The 23,592-nt window shown below is 36.7% G+C and overlaps 3 protein-coding genes across 4 annotated transcripts; 1 reads left to right on the top strand and 2 right to left on the bottom strand.

Moving 5' to 3' along the window:
- Positions 1 to 2,884: 2,884 nt before the first annotated feature.
- LOC113500744 lies at positions 2,885 to 4,858 on the bottom strand. Its single transcript, XM_026881629.1, has 2 exons — positions 4,576 to 4,858; positions 2,885 to 4,183 (listed from the first exon to the last, which is right to left on the bottom strand). The coding sequence occupies exons 1-2, from the start codon at positions 4,730 to 4,732 to the stop codon at positions 3,945 to 3,947; spliced, it is 396 nt and encodes a 131-aa protein (XP_026737430.1). The 5' UTR covers positions 4,733 to 4,858; the 3' UTR covers positions 2,885 to 3,944.
- A 974-nt stretch (positions 4,859 to 5,832) lies between these two features.
- Positions 5,833 to 20,595, top strand: LOC113500926 (titin homolog). 2 transcript variants are annotated; one of them, XM_026881876.1, is made up of 5 exons: positions 5,833 to 6,000; positions 6,217 to 6,891; positions 12,012 to 12,075; positions 12,205 to 18,757; positions 18,834 to 20,595. In XM_026881876.1, the coding sequence occupies exons 2-5, from the start codon at positions 6,230 to 6,232 to the stop codon at positions 19,013 to 19,015; spliced, it is 7,461 nt and encodes a 2,486-aa protein (XP_026737677.1). In that variant the 5' UTR covers positions 5,833 to 6,000; positions 6,217 to 6,229; the 3' UTR covers positions 19,016 to 20,595. The 2 variants fall into 2 exon arrangements, with proteins under 2 accessions (XP_026737677.1, XP_026737676.1); XM_026881875.1 differs by having other exon boundaries at positions 6,214 to 6,891.
- Positions 20,596 to 20,844: 249 nt separating this feature from the next.
- LOC113500924 (vacuolar protein sorting-associated protein 51 homolog) lies at positions 20,845 to 23,233 on the bottom strand. The gene has a single exon (XM_026881874.1). The coding sequence runs from the start codon at positions 23,058 to 23,060 to the stop codon at positions 20,955 to 20,957; it is 2,106 nt and encodes a 701-aa protein (XP_026737675.1). The 5' UTR covers positions 23,061 to 23,233; the 3' UTR covers positions 20,845 to 20,954.
- Positions 23,234 to 23,592: the final 359 nt, after the last annotated feature.

Genomic DNA, 23,592 nt, shown 5'->3' with positions numbered 1-23,592 from the left:
CAGCAACAAGCCCGACTTAAATGATTATTTTTCTATTGCTGTATATTGTCTAATAATATATATATTAATTTTTCAGGACGGCATCAACTTTAGTCTCAAATTGTATTTACTTATCGCCTGTCTCCTGTCGCGGGCGATGTGAACTGTATTCAGAAAAATAGCTTCGATTTTTTTAATAAAACTTACACTTAAGTACCTACCTTCTTATCCTGCTGATCACAAATTGTGCATCCGGCACCCAGAGCTTAAGGACAGAACCTCAGACGCTACCCTGGAAACACCAAAACTCTGAAATAGTTTATACTTTGGCAGACATAAATACACCTTTCACTAGATTTTGACCTAGGTAGGTACGTTGTTAACTACGTAGAATAATCTCATTTTTCTGAGACAATCATGTTACCTGTGAAAGAGAGAAATGAAAGAAAAGTAAAAGGGGCTTTACTCTGCAGTGAGACAGAAAGTCCTAAAAAGAGACAACTTAGCTCATGAGCACCTAGGCTCACCTAGGTACAGAATAGCAAGCCTACCCCTTAACATGTTATGAGTTTTAGATGAACCTATTGTTTAACATTTGGACGACGTCTATTTGTGCGAGTTTTATGGGAAGATCATCAATCACCGCGTAATGCCGCCATGCAATGATTTATAGCTGACACCGTGCAGACTGATGACGTCAAAATGATCAAACATTTGATGGCTGGAATAAATAAAGTGTCTAAGTTTATGTAATTAATTGCGAAGTCAAAAAAATAAATTTAATTGCTGGTTCGTACTAGGTACCTAATAAAGCATTAGGTGCCCCGTAGATAAAAGGGTTTGTAAGCGGTGGTTAAATAGGCAGGTGTTTCGAGTAAAGGTGGTAGGTTCAGCTAAATTAAAAGTAAGTCTTGATGGTGACCCCAACATAACAAGGTTTAGGAAGGCAGGACAGTAGCATGAATTCAAATTGTGAAGAGAATATTACTCACTACACGGCTGTCTAGGCCAGAAACTGGCCAGATCACTTGCCCTTTCATAAGTTTCTTTTAGATCTGACACACTGGTATTAATACTAATATCATAAACGCGAAAGCTTGTAAGTATGGATGAAGGTTTCTTGCTATTCACGCAATATCCATTAATGCATTTCGACGAACTTTGGTACACGAATAGTTAAAAACTTGGATAGAATAGTTTTAATCCTGATGTAGGGTTCCCGTGGCATTATTTTTCCCGAGTTGTAGCAGACGGAGAAGCTGGCAACAGACAGTCTACCAAAGAGCAAAAAACGTCATCGACATACTGACCTAAATATACCTAACACCTCTTTGCAAACTACATAATTATTTGAACTTTCTTAACTACCTTTTTTTTATATATAGCTACCTACATCATAATATCTAGCAAAAAAACAGCACCTACAGATTAAATAACTTACCTGAGTCATACATACATATGACATTGTTCAACGTCATATTATACAAGTGCTTCATCATAAAGGCACCTCGCGCTGCCAGTGGCCCACACCGTAAAAACTTGAGGCTTCGGAAGAGCTATTTAAGTACAACGATGTCTGTTATCAACAAACTTAATCGCATTACCTACCGCCCATGTCGGATCACACATTAAATCGCAGACTTGCGGTAAATGCAGTGGAAAGGCGATGACATTTGTTAAGTTGTTTGTTAAGTTACCCTATTTAGGCATAGCTGATCTGATGCTGGAGCTGTAAAGTGGCCATAGGAGATAAGACAACGGCAACATAAGACTTGTTCCGAATTATGATTTTCGAGCAGGTACTTTGATTAAGAAAGAAAAGATTCCCAGTAAGCAGTCTAAAAGCTTGTTTAAAATAAATGTGATAAGAAAGAACACAGTAGGTGTTGGGGGTTCTAACGTTATGGTGATAGGATTTGAGCGAAGACTCGAGGAGAAAACTATATCAAAGTTTTTTTAGAGGTGTATGCAGTTAATCTAAGCTTTACAAGACTCCATTCAGAGCTTCTAGATATATAAATGACGAAGAAACAGAAATTTTAATATTAGTAACCTACGATGATTTCAAGAGAGCGGCCACCGTGGACTGCACATTATTTACCGCGGTGACAGAAAACCTACTCCATGAATAATTAATTTCTTAGCAATAAGTTGATTCTTATCCATTGATCGAGTACGAAACCTGTAGCAGGCGTATATCGGAAATACAGAAATGTTTAGCAAACAATCATATTATGTCACCTGTATTTTAATAAAGGATCGATACCCTTTCGTCCGGTCATTGCAAAGCTTTTAAATTTATGTATTAAATAACACTAAACTTCAAATAAACATACATTCAAAGTGCACCTGTACAAAGTTATATTGTATTGAAACACTTTGTGAATAATCAATGAAAAATTTACAGAATCGTTGAAATGAAATTTAAGGGCAAGGTGCATTTAGAAGTGAAACAACTACGCCATATATTGAATTGAATGAAAACAAATATTTAAATAAAATTATTTGTATGTGGAATGTCAGGATGTACGGTTTTGAAAGCAATAATTATATTTCGATCGATGCCGACAATCCTGAATTTAAAAGTGGCGAGTATCAGTGGCGCCGCCTGGTGACACACATCAGAAATCATATTTTGAATAGAACAAGCGTCAGTGGCGCCTGATGGTGAAAATTGGAACTTATATGTAAGAACTGGAGGTAATCAAAAATGTAGTAGGAGGAGTAGGAGGTATTGAAAATACCATAAATGTGTAGATAAGTAGTCATAGGTAGTGTGTAAAATTTAATTTGCGGCCAGTATTCGAAAAAAGATATACCTAAATTTCATCCGAATCAAGTCAGCCTCTTGTGGTAGGTAATTTGCATAGAAGCCAAACTTCAATCTATATAAAACTTTTTGCTCTGGGATTATGATGAGCTAAGCAGAATCATAACAAAATGTATGTATAAACATATCGTAAGTAAGGCATAAAAAAAGCACCAAACATGATACACAAGCTTTTAATACAAAATCTTACATTACAAATATAAGTATTATAGTAAAATTATAATTTGTTTTATTACAGAATAATAAACAGGTACCCAATCATAGCTAATACACTCATACATTTAATTCTAATTAAAACTATTCAGTGGGATGAGTTTAAAATTCTTTTTGAATGAAGGTTGAAGAAATAAGGTCCAATATTTCGATTTGTCATGCAATATTTTTTTCTAAGGAATATAATAATATTTAATAACAAATTGTTTAGAAGAAATATTTTAAGATTCTTTGGCCAAATTATGTCTGCCATATGTTGACTGAACTTAATAAGGCAAACATACCTAATCAATGTTATTTGTGGTCAAAATAGACAAACAACAAGGCATGTTAAAGTGAAATGTTTGTCTCAGCAATTAATAACTAATAGTTATTAATATGAAACAAACATTTAATACAGTCAATGTAAAGTGCTATTTTCACAGTAAAAAAATTGCAAGATACTTTGTACTTTATACAGATGGTAATAAAGTTTGAAATTGTTAATATCTTTATAGTTCCCTTATGAAATCTCTGTGTATCCAAAAGAGTTTTAACATGTCTTTTTTTATAGTAAATGGTGGTCTATTCTTATGGTAAAGACTATTAGGGGATATGTTCTGGATAGCTGTTGTTAATCGTTAAAATCTACCTATTAATGAATAAGCTAAATATATGTACAAACTTAAAAATGTAAAATATGGCCTTACTGTGTCTAGTAGTTTAGTAATTTTTACCATCCAATCATGTGATTTTTGTCTAATTTTCATAACTATAGTTCTTTTTTAATTGCTATCCTGTTATTAAATTGTCAATAGATGTTTTCATTTATATTATACAAGAAAATAACAAATTGAGAATTCTTTGACAAAAACTATCTAAAAGAAAGACAACTGAGTTATTCTAAAATCTAAAGTAACTAAAAACTACAATAATACAGAGATTATAGAGCAAATTGTGGATCCATAAATTCTTTTGCCATTAATTTCTTCATTTTCTCTGGGATTGGTACTCCTGAGTGAGCGGGTTTTGGGCGTCGCTTCCAGGATGCTTTTTTCGCACTCTTGGTCACACTGCCTGGCACAGGAACTGATTTATTCTCCTTCGGCTTAGGAGTGGCTACCTTCGGGACAGTACTGGTCCGTTGTCTGGTAGTTCTAACTGTAGAAGCAGTGTTGGTTACTGAAACAGGAATTATGTATTTTTCTTAGCATGTTTAGAAATAATAGAGTTTATGTAACCTATCTAGAAGACCATTTAACTGATACACTTTGATATTTGACAGTCTACTGATAAAACTCTATGAATAAAGGTATTTGCATTAATGTGTGGTCTCAGCGATCTGATAACTATTTAAAGCATAACTTTTACTCTGGTTTACAACGTAATTTCACCTCATTTATCTGATTTTTGCATTAAAATTGTTAGGTGATTGATAGGTTGGCGTGAACAAGCGAAGTTAGAATTTAAAAAAATAACACGCAATTTAAGATGTTAAGCTATTTTTACAGCACATATTTAGCGTAAGGACTAGTCATAATTCAAAGGTAGTAAGGGTAAAAGTTAAAACTTACTTTTAAGTGGAGTTTTATCCACCGTCTTCTTAACCAAAATCGTTTTTTTAATCGCCCCAACGGGTGACGCTCTACCTTTTGTGGGCACGTCCTTAACATTCACATTAGTTGGTCTTTGGATTTTCATCGTTGACTTCGGTGTTTCTCGGGGCGCCATGATTCACGATTTATAATCAATAAAACTATATTCATCAAATTAAACTAATTTAAAACTCGGCGACAGCTACCAAACAAGCTATTCGAAAATAACGTTTTTATTTTGACGTTTCAGTCTTTGAACTCTTTGAAGTTTACATCACACGTGTGTTTACCAAGGACGCTTTAAAATATTAAAGTTAACAAAAGAACATAAATGCCAACCATTGACTTCATTTCTTTTGAAAAACCTTGTTGCACAAAATTCAAAAAATAAAATAAAGACTCGATAACAAACAATTTTGTATCCACCTCTATTTTTATAATTTTTAAAGGGATCGATAATTACTCATCCCTCATAATTTCCTATGTGTTAATGTAATTTAAAAAGGTTATATATTGTTGAAGTATTGACAGGCATATAAATAAATTATTTAAATAAATAAATTATTTTCACATGAATAGGATGGCAATACCCATGCAATACCTACGTTAAGCCGCTTCAACTCTTCAGCAAAATAAATAAAAGCTTCGTAGCTGCTGAATGTAATGTGAATTATTTACTGTGATTGTTTTTTTTTTTATCAATACATCAAAAAGCCAATGTCAAATGTACATTGATGTTCATATGATACGTTAAGAATTATTTCCAACCATAGAAGAATATTTTACTTGTTATGTTAATGATAAGGAAATTGAGCGGCAATTCGATTTCTTAACGATGTCAGCGTCTAAATTAGTATTAAGCGTAGACCGATTTCCTTCAGATCTATGATAATAACATAAATAATGCCAAAAATCTGATATCTTAACAATGTTGCATAAGTTATGATATTACGGATTACTGAGACACTTTTATAGTCACATAGGTCATTGACATTGCCAAGCATTAGGTATTTTGCATTATCAGCAGCATCCATTACAGTAAATTAAAATTGCCAACATAAAAAAGCGAATGATAATATTTGCAAAGCTCAGTAAATAATTTATATAAGGCATCAAAATAAAAGTTTTTGTTTGTTTTAAACATAAATTCGTATTTTTATAGGTAATACATAACATCAATAAGGAAACAGTGTAAGAAAACTATATTTGCTATTTTTTATCAGCATAATGACATGCAAAATAACGGCAACATCGCTATTTGGCGTCCATCTTTAATCTTTTGATGTGTTGTGTTATTTTAACAAAATTGTAATAAAATTGTTATTATAACTTTTACAATAAATTTAATACAAAAATTGTATTCAAGAGATTTATCTGTGCATTACATCGTTGAATATTAACTAGGTACCATGTGATTTATAATTATTTTATCGAAAGTGTCACAGTATCATTATCGTTTGTTCTAAAAGTTTCACTGTTCTTTGCTATTGACCTAGGTGCTAATTAATCGTCCTACCTTGAAATGTTTTCATTAGCTTTCTTATAATCGATGAAGTGGATTGGCATAGTGATTATAACGCGCATTGTAACTAAATTGTCGTTTTCCTGTTGTCGCAGCAGATGAAGTGTGCAAATGGATAGGTTGAGCCACTTGCGGGGTGAAGCGGGGAGCTCGCGGGACTCCACGCTCGACACCACGTCCCCGCCGAGCGAGTCCTTCATGACGGCCAACGAGAGCAACTCCAAGTACTACTCTCTGTCAGAAGTCGACTCAACATTCGACATTTCATCCATAAAGGATGTTTCAATGGGCAGCGCGACCACAGGCTCTGACGAGACTATAACGAACACCGATGAGTTGATCTCAAACCTGTCGCCTATTGGCAAGAAGAGTGACATATTAGATAGCTACAAAATTGGTAAACAGATAGAGGCTGCAAACATTCTCTCTGGAGGTGTTGACATCTTTGATGACAATGACAACTCATATGATGGCGACGAGCTGGTGATTGATGATGCTGTGGATGTGGATGATAAGTCTAACTCGGAGCTGAAGCAGGTGGAGAGCATGCAGTACAAGTCTGATGAGAATGAGTCGACCCTGATGAATGAGGATGTTGATATTGCTAGTAAGGATACTGAAGTGGTGCTACAAATTGATGGTAAAAACGTAGATGCTATTGATATTGGTAACGGACTCTACTTGTATAGGAAGGAAGGACAGGAAGAGTTGGCCGCTGTTCAGATCATTGATGATGATCAACAGCAACCAAGTTTTAAGTTCCTTAAAGTTCGGTAAGAGACACTCTTAAATTATAACTTTCAATTACAATAATTTCAACTTAAAAATGAGTTATTAATGTAATTTTTAAAATATGTTCTCTTAATACCTTATTATTGATAGTTTTAATCTGTATTTTTTGTTATCTAACCTAATTGGGATAACTGCAGTGCTTTTGTCTTGATGACATTGTTGGATCTTTTTATCACATCTCACATTTAGTATCAACCAAACAAAGTTTGCTTTATGCAATGAGAGAAAAGAGAAATTAAAATTATCTATATACCTAATGGCCATTAATAACTTCACTGATAAAGTAGTTTTATAGATTATTATTTATAGTAAACAAATTTTTAAGATTCAAGAAATATGCACTACATAATAAATACAAACTATAATCAAAATCTTGCTTGTATTATTAGACTAACAGAATTTCTAAAAAAAGCTGACCAGACACATAAATTGACTGACCAGCCAAGCTTTTGTCTTAAGACATGTTTGAGTGAGCTTCTTGTAATACCAAATAGCAAGTTTTAAATAGAGCAATTGCCCAAATGACCTTTTCAACAATAACAACCCATTTTACTAGGTAAAAGACCAGGTAATAGTCATTGAAATGAAACGACTTTTACGGATTTTATCGCGGTTTAATTTTTGGTTTTAGTTCCCGACGTTTCGACACCTTTGCAGGTATCATGGTCACGGGCAGACTGAGATGGTGTTCGTCTTGACAGAAGATGTTGCTCGTTCTACCTTCATATTTTTAATTAATTATTTATGGTCCGACCTACGCAGTATGAGCTCACTGTGTCGTGGTGTCTTGCAGCGCTGCTCTTGGGTTTAGCCTTGAGTTTTTGTATTATTGGGTCCCAAGTAGGTGATATCTTCCAGCCATCTTCTCTATTGAAATTAGGGTGTTTTTTAATCTCAATAGCCTCGCGAAACATCCTTGGTAGGAATTTGGATTCTTTAGCGAGGATCTGTGGTTGATCAAATCTAATATAATGGCTGGAGCCTTCAGCATGTTCGGCGACTGCAGACTTCGTTGAGCGGCGGTGTTTGACGTCAGCTATGTGTTCTTTTACGCGGGTCCCTATGCTTCGTTTAGTTTGACCGATATAAGAGAGGCCGCAGTCACAATCTAGTTTGTATACTCCTGCATCTTGTAGAGGTATGTGACACTTGACAGATGGTAAGGACTGGCTAATCTTCTTGGGCGGCTTGAAGTATGTTTTAATTGAAGCTCGCTTCAGGATGTAACCAATCTTGTCAGTGACTCCTCGGACGTATGGTAGTACAGCAGGCAAACGATCAACTGTGGCTGGCTTCACTCGGTTTCTGTGACGGGGCCGTGGAACTTGGAGCTTGTTGTCTCGCAGTACTTGCTTGACGTGTTGAAGCTCAGCGGCAAGGTGTCTGTCATCACAGAGTCCGTGTGCTCTCTGAAACAAAGATTTTCCCACGGTAGCTAACTGTTGAGGGTGGTGGTGAGATTCACCGTTTAAGTACCTATCTGTATGGGTCTTTTTGCGATACACGGTGTGACTTATGGTCTGATCAGGATTCCGTTTAACTAATATGTCTAGGAAGGCAAGAGATTTGTTATCCTCCAACTCCATAGTGAATTGAATTTTGTTATTTATGGAGTTGAGATGTTTTAAAAATGCATTTACTTGGTTAGATGGTAAAATTGTGAAAGTGTCATCTACGTACCGTTTATAAAACCTGGGAGTGAAAGGAGCTGTTTTTAAGGCTGTCTCCTCGAAGTCTTCCATGAATATATCGGCGACTACAGGGGATACAGGCGAGCCCATCGCTACACCATCTACTTGTACATAGAAATGATTGTTCCACAGCAGGTAGCCAGATGTGAGGCAGTGTTCTAGGAGTTCTGCATATGCTAGAGGTAAGTTGTTCTCTGCTAGCTTCTTGGAGACAATTTCAATGCAATCCTTAACCGGTAGGCATGTAAACAAGGACTGTACATCGAAACTAACCATTACTTCATTGTCATGAAGATGTAGATTTTTAATCTCATTGACAAAGTGGTATGAATCCTTCACAAACGCTGTCGTGTTGCCTCTGAGTGGTGAGAGTGTTTTCGCGACGTGTTGAGCCAATCTGTAGGTTGGTGTGTCGATTTGGCTTACAATAGGACGAAGCGGGGCGTTTGGTTTGTGTATTTTAGGTAACCCATACAGTTTAGGTGGTTTCGCGCATGTAGGTATTAAGTATGTGACATCTAGACTTAATGCTTCGGAGTGTTTCTTAACCAAGGCGGTGGTGGTTGTTAACACCTTCTTGGTAGGATCAGTTTTCACTGCTTTATATGTACTTGAGTCCGACAATAGATCTTCTATTTTTGCATTGTAGTCTGATGTATCCATGATAACCGTAGCGTTTCCCTTATCTGCACGGAGTATAGTTACATCTTGTCTGTTCTTGAGGTTCTTTAAAGCGAGATGTTCGGCTTTAGGGAGGTTTGGTTTGGGCACTACACTTCGACGTAGAACAGATGATATATCTTGGCGTATCGCCTCCAAATCTTCCTTCCTCACGTTATTGTTGAACAGGCAAGTCTCAACATTGCAAATAATGTCCTCGTACGGTATTCTACGCGGTGTTACAGCGAAATTTAAACCTTTTTGTAGTACTTGCACGGTCGGTGTATCTAACGTTTGTTTTGACAGATTTATAACTGCGCGTGATTGGTTGACGTTTGGCGGGCGCGTTCCGTTTTCGTTTATTTTGTTTGACGCGTTCGATTTTGATTTTAATTTTTCATATTTTTTTATTAAGTTTAGTTTGCTCTCGAGATATTTGGTGTTTTCGCGCTTGTTTAGTTTTTCTAAGCATGTATCAAAATCGAAAGTTGATAAAACTGTTTTCAAATCATTAGTCACGATCTCAACGGTTTTGTTTAAATTTTGTAGGTCGGAACGAGTTTCGTGAATTTTTAGTACGAGTAACTTTTTGCTTGCCTGATGGAGGATCTTGGCGCTCCCTCGTATGTCTTTCTTAGGTGATATCTTGAGACACGTTGGGATGAGATTGTGGTCACGGCATCTCTTCAAGAATGCTAAAGATGTTGTGTATCTTGCGCGCTTAGTTTTGAGATCTTCCAACCGGCGTATTTTATTTGCTATGTCCAGTCCGTACTGGGTTACATAGTGGTTTCTTAGGTTTACGCGAATGTTAGACATTGAAATGAAACGACTTTTACGGATTTTATCGCGGTTTAATTTTTGGTTTTAGTTCCCGACGTTTCGACACCTTTGCAGGTATCATGGTCACGGGCAGACTGAGATGGTGTTCGTTTTGACAGAAGATGTTGCTCGTTCTACCTTCATATTTTTAATTAATTATTTATGGTCCGACCTACGCAGTATGAGCTCACTGTGTCGTGGTGTCTTGCAGCGCTGCTCTTGGGTTTAGCCTTGAGTTTTTGTATTATTGGGTCCCAAGTAGGTGATATCTTCCAGCCATCTTCTCTATTGAAATTAGGGTGTTTTTTAATCTCAATAGCCTCGCGAAACATCCTTGGTAGGAATTTGGATTCTTTAGCGAGGATCTGTGGTTGATCAAATCTAATATAATGGCTGGAGCCTTCAGCATGTTCGGCGACTGCAGACTTCGTTGAGCGGCGGTGTTTGACGTCAGCTATGTGTTCTTTTACGCGGGTCCCTATGCTTCGTTTAGTTTGACCGATATAAGAGAGGCCGCAGTCACAATCTAGTTTGTATACTCCTGCATCTTGTAGAGGTATGTGACACTTGACAGATGGTAAGGACTGGCTAATCTTCTTGGGCGGCTTGAAGTATGTTTTAATTGAAGCTCGCTTCAGGATGTAACCAATCTTGTCAGTGACTCCTCGGACGTATGGTAGTACAGCAGGCAAACGATCAACTGTGGCTGGCTTCACTCGGTTTCTGTGACGGGGCCGTGGAACTTGGAGCTTGTTGTCTCGCAGTACTTGCTTGACGTGTTGAAGCTCAGCGGCAAGGTGTCTGTCATCACAGAGTCCGTGTGCTCTCTGAAACAAAGATTTTCCCACGGTAGCTAACTGTTGAGGGTGGTGGTGAGATTCACCGTTTAAGTACCTATCTGTATGGGTCTTTTTGCGATACACGGTGTGACTTATGGTCTGAATATTAAACCGCGATAAAATCCGTAAAAGTCGTTTCATTTCAATGTCTAACATTCGCGTAAACCTAAGAAACCACCAGGTAATAGTCTCTAAAAAATTATAAAATCTGAGCTTTTTATAGAAAGAATAATATAAAATAGTTTATCTTTTTCATGCACATAAAATAAGATTTATCTCAACATAAAGATGATTGTCAAGTACATTTGCACTTTATGACTTTTTATTGATACAGCTCATTAAGAAAATTGTATAATAAATACATTCACACACATGAACTGCTAAAGTAAAAAAGTATGTGTTAAAATAAAATGAACTCTAAACATCCAGGCATAGAGATTATTTGGGACTGTACATATGTGGAATTGCTCCCTTGCCCAGAATATAATTGATTGAAATTCTTTTCCAAATTTGAAATATTTTTCCGATCATTTAATTTATCTAAGCAGTGTCTTTTTTTTTTAAATATAAAATATTACATTCTTATTTCTAATCAAAAACAAAATGTCTTTGGGCCTAAAGAAAGTGAAAAATTAAAATACAGGTTTAGTGACTCTACTTGTTGCTTCTTCTACAGCCCAAATATATGTATAGTAAATTGCTTTTACGATTTTTATTAACACAGCTCTACATACAAGAACTTGCTAATGCGACAAGTAATTAAATAATATTAGAAAAATATTGTGGCTATTACATTGATTTTGTTTTATATACCTTACTCTCAGTGTCATATGAAATATTATGTGTTTTCTGAATTAAATAATTACTGAATTTGCATTATATATATAGGTTGTTGTACTTAAATTCATAAAAACAAAAAGCCCGGTATTCTTGAATAACTCAGTACTAACACTTACCCCATTTATAATCATGGTTTCGTAACAATATTGCTTTTATAATGTTTCCCTAATTGTTGTTTTGTAAGTTTTCTCAAAAACTTTTTTGTTTTGTTCCCTTGTGATATTGACGGAGTTTGTTTTGTTTTTTCAGTGAAAATGCCGAAGGTAATTTAGAAGTATATGAAGAAATAGAAATAGAAGTACCTAAAGAAGTGGTAAGATATGTTTAATACTTACATTTTATATGGATTCTCATATGTGCTATTTATGTGAAATTGAGCAAAATTTATCTGAGTATAGATTCGAAATTATTACCTAAACAAAAACTTAAATTACTTTTTCAGCCTGCAAAAGAAGGAAAGACTCCAGATAAGAAAATTTCATCACATGTGCCTATTAAGGATATCAATAAGGTGATTAGTGATACCTCTTGCAACAAAGTTGCTGAAAGGAAGAGAACACCAAGAAAAGAACCAAAAGCAACTGTTACTGAAGTTGAAACTGAAATAAGTAAGGAATTATCACCTGATAACAAATCTGAAGTGAACTTTAATGGGAAGATGATGAAATTTAATGAATCACGAAAATCTCCTGTCATAGGTAGCTTTACACCTATGACGTTTCATTCAACACCCAACAAAGAAGGTATACCATTAACTAAGACCATGGTAGACCAACAGTTGCACCCAAATCGGCATTCAGATAATATTAAAAAAACCATTGAGGTGCATACTGATAGTTGTAAGCAAAGACCAATTGATTCACTCTCTAAGTTCAAAGATGCTGATGACAATAAAATAAACGATATATCTAGTACTGAGAAAGAAATTGATTTAGATGAAACTAATGAAAAAGATATTAATATAGAAGAATCTATTGCAAAAGATGATATTGTTGAAGTAAATGATAAAAGGAATGAAGAAACAGCTGTATTTGAAGAAGCTGGTCAACTTATAATAGAGGAAGATAGTGATAGTCTAAGAATTATCCAGTCAGAATCAAATGAATCTGACAAAAAGGAAATTGTTGAAAAATGTGTTCCCAAAGATACATTAGTTGTTGCTGTTGAACAAGATAATGTAATTGATTCAACGGAAAGTAATTCTAATAAGAGTCCCTTAGTTTTACAAGATGTTCAAGCTGAAACTGTTGATGAAATTAAAGAAAATACTGAAAATGAGAGTGCGGTTGTTGCAACTGAAAAGCCTGCCGAAAGTGTACTCAGTGAGAAAACAGAAACAACAAATATTGAATCTGAACCCGACAGTGGCAAAGCTGAAGTGGCTGCAGTTGAGACAGTCATAGTTGAGACTGAAACTGAACAGCAAACAAAAGAAAATGAAGTTATCGAAATAATTGAAGATGACTCAAAGGATGCTATGGAAATAGACATTCAAGAAACTATTGAAGAGAAAGCCGAAAAGGTTGACGAAAGTGATAAAGAAAAGATTACAATTGTAGACAAAACAAATGAAAGTGAACAAAAAGCCAAGGTTTGTGAAAAAATAAATGAACCTCAAAGTAAAGAGGCTGACGATATTATAATTATTGATGACAGTGTAGCAGAAGAGTCTGTTGTTGAGGAAAGCATTAAGCCTGAAACTCAAAAAATTGTTACTGAAATAACTGTTAGTGAAAGAAATGCTATGGAAAGTAGCACGAAAATAAATGTTGAGGAGAAAGGTAAAGCTAAAGAAAAAATTGTATCTAAAAACGCTGTGCCTCAAGAACCAGAAAGTGTTCAAGATAAAGATTTAAAACTAGAAGAATCAACAAAAAAGAATGACGTGAAAAATGAGAGTAAAGATACTGAACCAAAAGCAACACCAGAAACGGAAAAAGAAAAAGTTGTTGAAGTTGCTTCAGATAGCGTGAAAAATAGCCAATCTAAAATACCCGTTCCACAACCCACTAAGGATACAAATAAACCTACTGAAAGTGAACTTACATCTAAAACGGAATCCTCTAAACCAATGGAAAGTAGTGAAAAAGTCGACAAACCAAAAGATATTCCAAAAGAAACGGTTCAAGAAAAAATAGTCGAACCCGTTCAAAGTATTCCTTTGGATTTAGAACCAACATTAAACAAAAAGACTGAATCTCCAAAACATATTCCGATAGAGCTAATCAAACCGCAAGGGAAATTAAAAGCTAAGTCGAAAAATGTTGAAAAGTCAACTCTTATACCAACAAAGGCTGCTTTAGTAAAACCTTTAAAACAAGAAGTAATGAAAGAAAATGCACAGGACAAATGTAATAAGAAGGAACCCGAAAAGTCTACAAAAGTACTTGAGCCACCAAAAAGTGCAGTACCTACAAAGGTAGAAAGTATTGATGTGACTCAAGTTGCAAAAACAGATGATGTCGCCAAAGAACCAGCTGTGACCGAAAAGGAAAAAACAATAACTCAAGAAAAACCCGAGCCTGTTCCTAATGTAGTTGCTGACTCAACAGTTCATAAGGAAGAACAGAAAGACAACAGCTTGCCATCCACAAGTGCTGATAGTGAAACTGTAAAAAGTGAAGGAGTTGTAAATAAATCATCTATTGAAGAGCCAATGCCTTGTAGCTCCTCCAAACCAGACGTCTGCAGTTCATCATCAGACGTTAAAGAAGATGCGAAACCAGACACAAGTGATAGAAGCGAGCCTGGGACATCAGGTGAGTCTAAGCCCAAAAACAATGCTGCTGTACCATTCGGAAAATGGACGGCGACCAATAGAAAAGAGTTCTTGGATAAAATTAAGACGAGAGTCCCACAACCAGCCCCACAGTCAACCAGTAATCAGCTGAAAAACTCCAACGATCTCAACAGAAGAGATGTATTAAAGAAAATTGACAGCCAAAGGCAATCTAGTAACGCCCTATCAAAATCTCAGGAAGCCAACAAACAAAATGTGAAGAACGAAACTGCATTTGGAAAAACCAATTTAATCAATAAGGATAATAGTACTCAAGAAAGCAAAATACCCTTGAAGGTGGAAACTGAACCTGAGACAAATGCTGTAGTTGCTAAAACGACGGCGAAAAAGGAGGAAGCAGAACCGAGTAAAACTCAGAACGAGCCATCTCAAGCAGCTGTTACCACAAATGTGCCCAAAAAAGAAGCCTCAGAGAGAACTGAAGTCAATTACCAACATTTAATTGACAAAACTATTGAAGGCATGATACACAGAACCGTTGCACAAAAATCATCTTCCGATGAACCAAACCAAAACTCTACTAAAGATGAAAGTGCTCCTGAATCTGCTAAATACGCACTTAATTACGAACCAACAGACCAGGCGACTCTAGACGCCATAGAAATGAAAATGAATGAGTTACATGGAATTCCTTTTATAGAGAGACCTCCTCACGAATTGCCACAAGTCCCTATTACCGAGGTTAAACCTGTTACAAAAACAGATACTGAAAAGCAACCAGCTCCCGTAAAAGCTTCGAAAATACCGAATCTCTTACCATTCACAAATAAAAATCAACAGTGGGTCATCAAAGGAAACGTTGTAGAAGTAGATTCAGAAGAAGAAATAATTGAACATGAACCTATCACAGGTGATAAAGACTTAACAAAGAAAACTACTGGACATAAGCATACTATAAAGGAGAAATTGTTAAATAGCGTAACGGCAGATGCTGCAAAGAAGGAGGCAATAATTACAGAAAACGAATTTGATAAATTCGCGAGAAGAAATTCTATCACTTATGAGAACTGCCTAACTGTTAACTTTGATGGTAAAGAAGCTCACAAGGTCATCCAAAATGTGGTTGAGAAGGACCCATATCCAAAAAGCTATTCAAGAAATGACATAGCCCGCAACGACCCTAAGTCACGGCTTACATACAAATACCAAAATATGCGTCAAAATACTGCTCCGGTTAAAGTTCATCAATCAAATAAATTCGGCACTGCTACAGAAGATTCGTCGAACAGGAACCACTCTAAGTTACAAAAAGCTTACCAATCAGCTTTGACGGCAAAACGACAAATGGAATGTCCTATTACCATCATTGAAGATAAACCAGTCAAAGTTGTTTTCATGGACAATATGGAGTTTGTTCCAAGTCAACTTAACGTTCAGGGTCAAGAACTGTCGCCCGCCAAGAAACGGGAAATAGAGGCTGATAATGTAACAGTCAGTACTGTTGATTCTTTGGAATTGGATGTCTTAGATAATACAGATGATAGTAAGTCCCAAGATGAAGTAAAAATCAAAACTAAGCATCAGAGAAAACAAGTGTTCACACCAGTCGATGAGCCTGAGCTAGAACTAATAGAACCAAAGGATTTAGGACTAGAGTCCTCGCCTAAGAAGAAAAAGAAATCAGATGAAGATAAAACTGTTAAATACCCGATGCGTAAGAAATACTACTTACTCGGTTCTAATACACTAACGGAGGAAAAAGTTGTGAACACTGCAGAAGTCGTGAAAAACCCGCTCAAGGAAACTGTAAATCGAAACGATAATGGGGTTTCTCATAAAAATGCTGTCTCAGCTATCGATAGTTTGGTCAAAGCGGCTGAGCTTCTCGAACACCAATCAGAAAACTTCAACCTGAGTGATTCCCCTAATCCCGATAGTCAGAACAGCACCCCTGTAAAGAGAGGAAGGGGACGCCCAAGGAAATATCCTTTACCTGATGGCGGAATGGAAAAACAAAAGATCAGCCCAAGCCCTCAGAAGAAGCCTCGCCTGATAGACGCGAAACCTCCTCCACGAGACACTTCTACAGAAGACGAGAGTGACAGCGATGAAATCATTAAAGAAAACTGGACTATGGGCAAAATCAATGAAAACATTGTTTGTCCAATTTGCAGCAAACTATTTAGAACAGAAAATGTAGTTTTTAAGCACGTGAAACATTGCACGGGACCGTCGCCGAACAGGTCTGATTCCGATAAAAGAAGTCCGAGGCGATCGCGACATTCGCAGGAGTCTGATTCTAAATCACGTGATGAAAGCCAGTCCGACGATATGGATGACGATGAGCCACTGATCGTCAGGAAAACAACCCCTAAGAAGCGAAAATCCAAAGATTCTGTCGTCAAGTCTGATGATAAAGACGATGTTATCATCATCGAGGACACGCCAGTCAAAGAGAAGCCAGAAAAGAAAGATAAAGAAGTTGACGAAAGAAAACATCACGAGTCTCGAAAACCTAAGCCCGACTCTAAACAAAACAATTTAGTTTGTGAATTCTGTGGCAAAACATTCAGGCAGTTATCATACTTAGTCAAGCATAAACTACAGCACAAGAAAGAGGAAGTCAAGAAAATTGAGAAAGAACCTCCTATTAACCACAAGTCAGTGTATAGCTGTGAAGTGTGCAAGAAGCAATTCAGAAAGCTACACCATTTAGTTCAGCATCGGATTATACACAACCCGAGTTCGGTTCCTGCGAGAACATTACGCAAGAGCTCATCTGAACAGAACAATTATGAGAAGAAGGTTGAAAAAGATCCGTCGACGTCAGCTGCTAAACAAAACGATGATCCCAGTGCCGGGTTCCGTTGTGAACCGTGTGACAAGTCATTCAGAAAACTGCACCATTTAGTGGAACACAGGGAAACCCATGATGGTATAAACAGACAGAAAACTACGGTTGTAACACAAAACAGTGTCGAAAAGCCTGTTTTGTTGCACCACTGTGACATTTGCAAGAAAACGTTTAACAAATTACAACTTTTAATTGAACACAAAGAGCAGCATGTAGAGACCAGTTCTGAAAAGTCTGATGATAAGAGTGTTAAAAGTTCACTCTCGACCAAAGACATTATACATGAATGTCCACATTGTTACAAAGTTTTCCCAAATGAACACTCCCTAACTAAGCATACAACTGTCTGTCAAAGAAAGAAGAGACAGTCGAAACAAGATACGCCTGCTGAAAAACCAGAAGATGTAGAACCCATAACTGAGACCACCGCCCCGAAAACTGAAGAAAAAGTCGAAGACGATTTAGACTCATCAGTACTTGTGATTGATGAAACGAAAAATGTAGTTGAAAAACCTGTAGTTGTTAAGACAATAGAAATGCCACAAAAACAACCCGAAGCAGCTAAAGTAATACCTCAACCAATAGTCCCAAGAACGGAAAAAGTTAAGGAAATTGTACCAGTAAAAGTTGAAACTAAACCACCTCAGATCGTACCTGCGAAACGAGAGTTCGAAGAGACACAAAATACCAAAATCGAAGCTAAGTCGGAAGTACCAGAAAAAATTAAAAAAGTTGATGTTAAAGAAAATCCTAAAGTTATACCTGAAACTCCTAAAAAGAAAACTGTTCTTAAAGAAAAGTCTACTGCTAGTGCCAGTAAGCGCAAGTCGCAGGTCGCGCAAGCCGCGGTGAAGCCTGCGCCTGCTCCCGCTCCGCCCGCTGAAGACGTCAAACCATCGATAGAATCGAGTGATGACGACGAAGTGCGGTACATGCTCAATCCTAACTTCAAAGTTGAGGATACAACAGAAGAAAAAGTGTTCATGAAAGTCAAAGCTAAAAAGCGCAGCTCCCTTCAGATAGAACGACCCAACTCCAAAGACTTAGTAAAACGAAGAACGTCGTTACAACACCCACCGAAAATACCGCGCCTCAAGCCGAAAGCAGTCGAAACGAACTCAGTTACGGTAAAAAATATTGTAAAAGCACAAAAGCTGGAGCCAATAGCATCAACGGATTCTGATGATAGTGAAACTGTAAAATACTCTTTCCCGAAAACTGTTCCTGAGAAAACAACGAAACCCGCACAAGACCGCACATCAAAAGAATTAGAACGTAAAACTCAAAAGAATTCAGTAGTCGATAAGAGAAAGTCTTTAAGTGCAATCGCCAAGAGGAAATCTTTGGGGAAAGCTGTCGTACCCAGGCACAAAGTCTCACCTGTAAAGCAAATCAAGAGAAGTAAGTAACACCTTTCACAAATGTTTATAAATGCTCATTTAAAGTTGTAGGATACTCAACATCTATATTTCCTTAGGGACGTTGGAGGTGGAGCACCGCTGCGACTGCGGGCAGTTGTTCAGCAGCGCGGCGCTGCTGTCGCGCCACACGACGCTGGCGCACACGCCGCCGCGGATCCGCCGCCGCCGCTCGCCGCCGCCCGACGACAAGCCCGCTGCCAAATCACTCCCGCGCAAATCTTGTCGCAGAAAAACCTAGACTAACTTGAGTGTAACGTTCTAGTGCTCGAAATATCTCTAGCACCTCGGGCACTTGCAAGAAATTGAACAAAAGCTAAGCATAAACAACAAACTGAAAGCGGAATGTCTGAGGTGAAGCGTCAAACGAAACAGAGTGCGCGAGGTACGTCATGTGCTCCGAGACACGAGTAATTCGGTAAATTAATAGATAAATATTTTAATGAGGAAGATTCTGTATGCAAAGAACACTTTATTTGTGAATTGTTATAAATGCGAATACTGTTGATTCTGTTCTATAATATCCAGCTGTTAAGCAAGCAACGGTTTACGTGGTATTGTACCACAATGGCGTGATAAATTATAAAACAATAATTGCGTCATTTTGAAGCATACCCAATGAATGAAGCAAGCACACAAAGTAAAATTTGTCATAAACTCGTCTTCCTCATTATAAGAATTGGTTAAGTAAAGAAGTTGGACTGAAACATTTAGACTTGGGAACATATTAATAAGGGAACCGTTAGTAATGTTTAGATAAATGAACGCATCACAACGCTCACAATGTAACAGACGGACCATTGTTAAATAAAAATATTTATACATGTTTGATGAAATGTTAATTACATCAATACAAACAATATTTTTAACGTGAGTGGATAGTTAAGCGTTGATCTTGTCTATATGTAAATGAGAACTTAAAATAATAAGTATATTTTGTCAATTTGTTCTATAGTTTAGATATTATGTATGTATAAGAGTAAATATTTATGTTTTATTAGATATAGGGATATATAATTTCCTTTGGCATTATCGGTTAGCAAGCTGTAACTTTCAGTCAAACTGTAAATGTTCGCCATTCAATGTTTCATCTGTTTCGTGTTCGAGACGATAAGCCTAAATATATTGCGAGAAGGTGCAAATTTATGTTGTAAAACTATATTAGAATAACAGAACTCCATATAATATTTATAAGTATTGTTTGAGGGACTTTAAATGAGCTTATAAATGATGTTTATGTTGATTTGAATGAAGTTGTATTGTACAATGCTTATAATTAATTAATGAGCTTCCTCGTCATGAAATCTGCGTTGTTAGTATTTCGTAGTATGTTTTCATCATAATTATAAGGGATTAGAGGAATTTACACATCAGATTTTATTTTGTGTAGATAATACTATGAAGTTTGAATACAGCAAGACTTCAAGTTTGATATTTTTAGGCTTGGGATAGTAGATTCGATGTTGCTATTATGTTTATGAAATATGTATGTTATATAGTTCATTACCAGAAAACCATACCATGTTGTTGAGATATTTGCTATTGTTTTTACCATTTACGTTAAGCATAGCTACGGTATATATACTTGGCGCTTCTCTGAATCAATTCTGCCGGTATGTTAATAGTAATTCATGTGCTGAGTTGATATTTGTTCTGATAGTCATCAAATATATCACAGTTAGTTTTCTAGTTTCACTAATTAATGTTAGCTATAATAGTGGCAAATTGTTTGCAAAATATTGACAAGAGAGTGGTGTCTTGTTAGTCTATGAGTGTTCATACAATGATACTCTCCAAATTTATAGTGAACTAGGACCAAAATATATCAATTTCTCTGTTTCTAATGGTAATAATATATTATGTTGTTTTTAATTTTAAATAATGTTTATTCTACTCTCGTGACTAACAGTGTAAAATGTAATTAATTTCTAAAATATAAAAGAGTAGTCCGTATTGTGAGATTTATGTTTTAGAAGCATTTAACATAAAATTTTATATATGTAGATGATATCATTATTTTTAATATGATGATGCAATTTTGATTAATGGGTTATAAATAAATTGTCTAAAATTTATAAATGTCTTTATTTGCTGTTGGTAATATAATATAACAATAATAATACATATTTAATTTGAATAAATACACCTAAGTACTAATGCAATTCCTTAGTCTAAAATATTTATCCTCTCTCGCAAATAATATCGACAATACTAGGTTCCATTAACTGTGGATCCACACACCTTAGCTGGGCTGAAGCTAGTGCATCTTCTAGAAGAGCATTCAGTAACCTTTCATCATTGCCCATGCAGGATAGTCTCTGTTGCAAGAAATGCACATCTACTTGCAGCTGTTGCAAGCCGTGCCTGCCGAACGTGCGCAGTCTGACGCACTCCACCAGAGCTTTGAGTGCCACCTTCAGAGCTCCATTAGATAAAGCTGCTCTGTCTGCCCCAGCTGGACTGAACACTTCAATTCGTTCCGAGAATATTCTATTGAGAGGCGAGAAGGATGAAGGAGCGCGAGACCAAATGGTGCGGCGGCTGGAGTCGCTAGAGGGCTTTATGCTGGTAGGGAACAGTTGTGAGGCAGCACTATCGGCACTTGCTAATGTTTCCACAACTCTGCGACACACGGCTCGCGGGCCGCGCGGCTCCGGCGCCCGCAGCCAGTCTCTAGCCAACACAGACACCCTCAACATCTGTGCAGCTGTTTGGCCAATAAACACAACCTCAGAGTCTAACGCAGCTTGCGCCGCGGTAGAGAGGTGTACCATCACACTGTTAGTATCTTTATTCTCTACTGTCAGTCCTGGTGCAGATTCCTCTAGCAGCTTCTGTAAGTGAGTGTGTAGGGTAGACACCCCACTTTCCTGCATTTCGAGACATAACTTGGCTAAAATTAAAAGTAATTCGAATGGAATGTTGTTATTAGATGTTTGTAAACAGGCCATCTTTTTGACCATATCTGATAGATTGACCATGGTCTCGGAGACTACTTTCCAGCAAGTATCTGCAACAGCTTTTGCACACCATGTTTTGAGGCCAAATGAGAGGTTATTTTGTAGGAATGCCATCAGATCCAACAAGGATGCTTGTACTTTTTGCATCAAGTAAACTTGTAAGGAGTTCAGTATATCCTTCAGATCTGTGGTATCAGTCCCTTTGCTTGCCAAAGACTGTCTTACTTTGGTTAAACTCTCCTTGAACTGAGTTTGTATGGACTGATACTGTATGGTGGCTTTATGATTAATGCACTGTATTACAACATCAATTGCTTTTCCGGACATTGTGTCACTTGATATTATTTCCGTCATTGCCTGTAACTTTCTAAAGAACTTATCTAGTCCTCTGATTAGGATTTCTGTCCCTATATTTTCTGGCCTTTTTACAACTTCTTCAAACAGGTGAAATACTTGCAACATAATTTTATCTCCAAAATCAGGTATATTTGTATTATCCTTGTCTTGGAACATTTCATGGTAACAGGAAACTATTATACCAAGATCTGCTAGAAGAGTATTGTTGCACTTCTCCACCCATTCAATAATGTCTGCCGTTTCCACCATAGCACTGAGACCTTGTAGGTGTTGATCCAAGCGGCTTTCTGAACAGCTGAGGAAAATGTCTTGTAGTGAAGAATCAGTTTCTTGTAACTGTCTTAATAGTCCTACACTTTCGGCCAAATCAGAAGCTGAGGTTTCTGGGCTAAGCAGCCTTTCCCTTAAAGTTTTCTTCAGCCCATAAATAATCTCTGAACATTCAGTTTGAATACTTTGAAAAGATGGCTGATTGCCATACTTCTGCAGGACTCTCTGAGCATGGGTGTAGTCGTGGACGGCGTCAGTATACCTGCCTTCTTCAATGGCTTTGTTCAACTGTGTTGGCAAGAGGAATAAGAATTGTAGTTTATCCAACAACTGCCTTGTTCCACACAGTCTGCTCACATTGTTTCCACTCTCTCGCAGTGAATCAGATATCTGCGCGCTAAAGGATGTAATCTTATTCATATTTTCACTCAGCTTGTTCATTTCTTCTTGCATTATTTTGAAATCTGTTCTCATTTTCCGCACTGTCTCGGTCGCTGATATGAATTTGTTATAGTTCTCGTAGACCAATGTTTGCATTTCTGATTGAAGGAACTGACTCTGTGTAACTATTTCTGCCTCTTTATCCATTACTTGCTTTAACGTAGCACATTTTAGCAAACAGTCTAGATACATATCGGGATTAAAGTTACTGCCATCAATGTTGAGTGGATTTTCTTCTTTCTCTTTTGCTTCTGCCATCTTGGATGAGTTTAATGGATATACTGGAAGTCCGAGGTTATTACCAAGCAGTAACTAACACCTAATCGTAGTCCAGTCAAATTATTTTGCTTACTATTCACACAAAATCAGGAAAACATTACGATTTCTATTTGATTTTGACTGTCAAGTTTGATGGTTCATTTGTTATTGACAACTTGACACGACCAAGAAGACAGTGTTGCAATGTTAATAACCCGATTTCATTCACTTTCGAGTCTATACCTGTTTGGAAAAATCTTAATAAGTTCCTATTATGAAATCGTAGATCTTCACATGGTAAGTAAAAAAAATGTTGCGGCAAAAGGCTGAGGTCTGAAAATAGTCAAAATTCTTTTCTATTTTCTTTCGATACTTACCGTCAAAGAATAATTTGCAATTGGATAAATAAAAATGAATTGATACATACTTAAGTGTCATAGTTATTATTAGTAATTAAAGGTGGTTAGCAACTGCAAGGAGGGCCGGTGAATAAAAAATCTAATAGATTTTTACTTCATTCTGCAGTTTCACT

Source organism: Trichoplusia ni, chromosome 14 (assembly GCF_003590095.1).
Source record: "Trichoplusia ni isolate ovarian cell line Hi5 chromosome 14, tn1, whole genome shotgun sequence".
Classification (NCBI taxonomy): domain Eukaryota; kingdom Metazoa; phylum Arthropoda; class Insecta; order Lepidoptera; family Noctuidae; genus Trichoplusia; species Trichoplusia ni.
The sequence above is the reverse complement of the archived record's forward strand: the minus strand, read 5'-3'. Positions and strand labels throughout refer to the sequence as shown.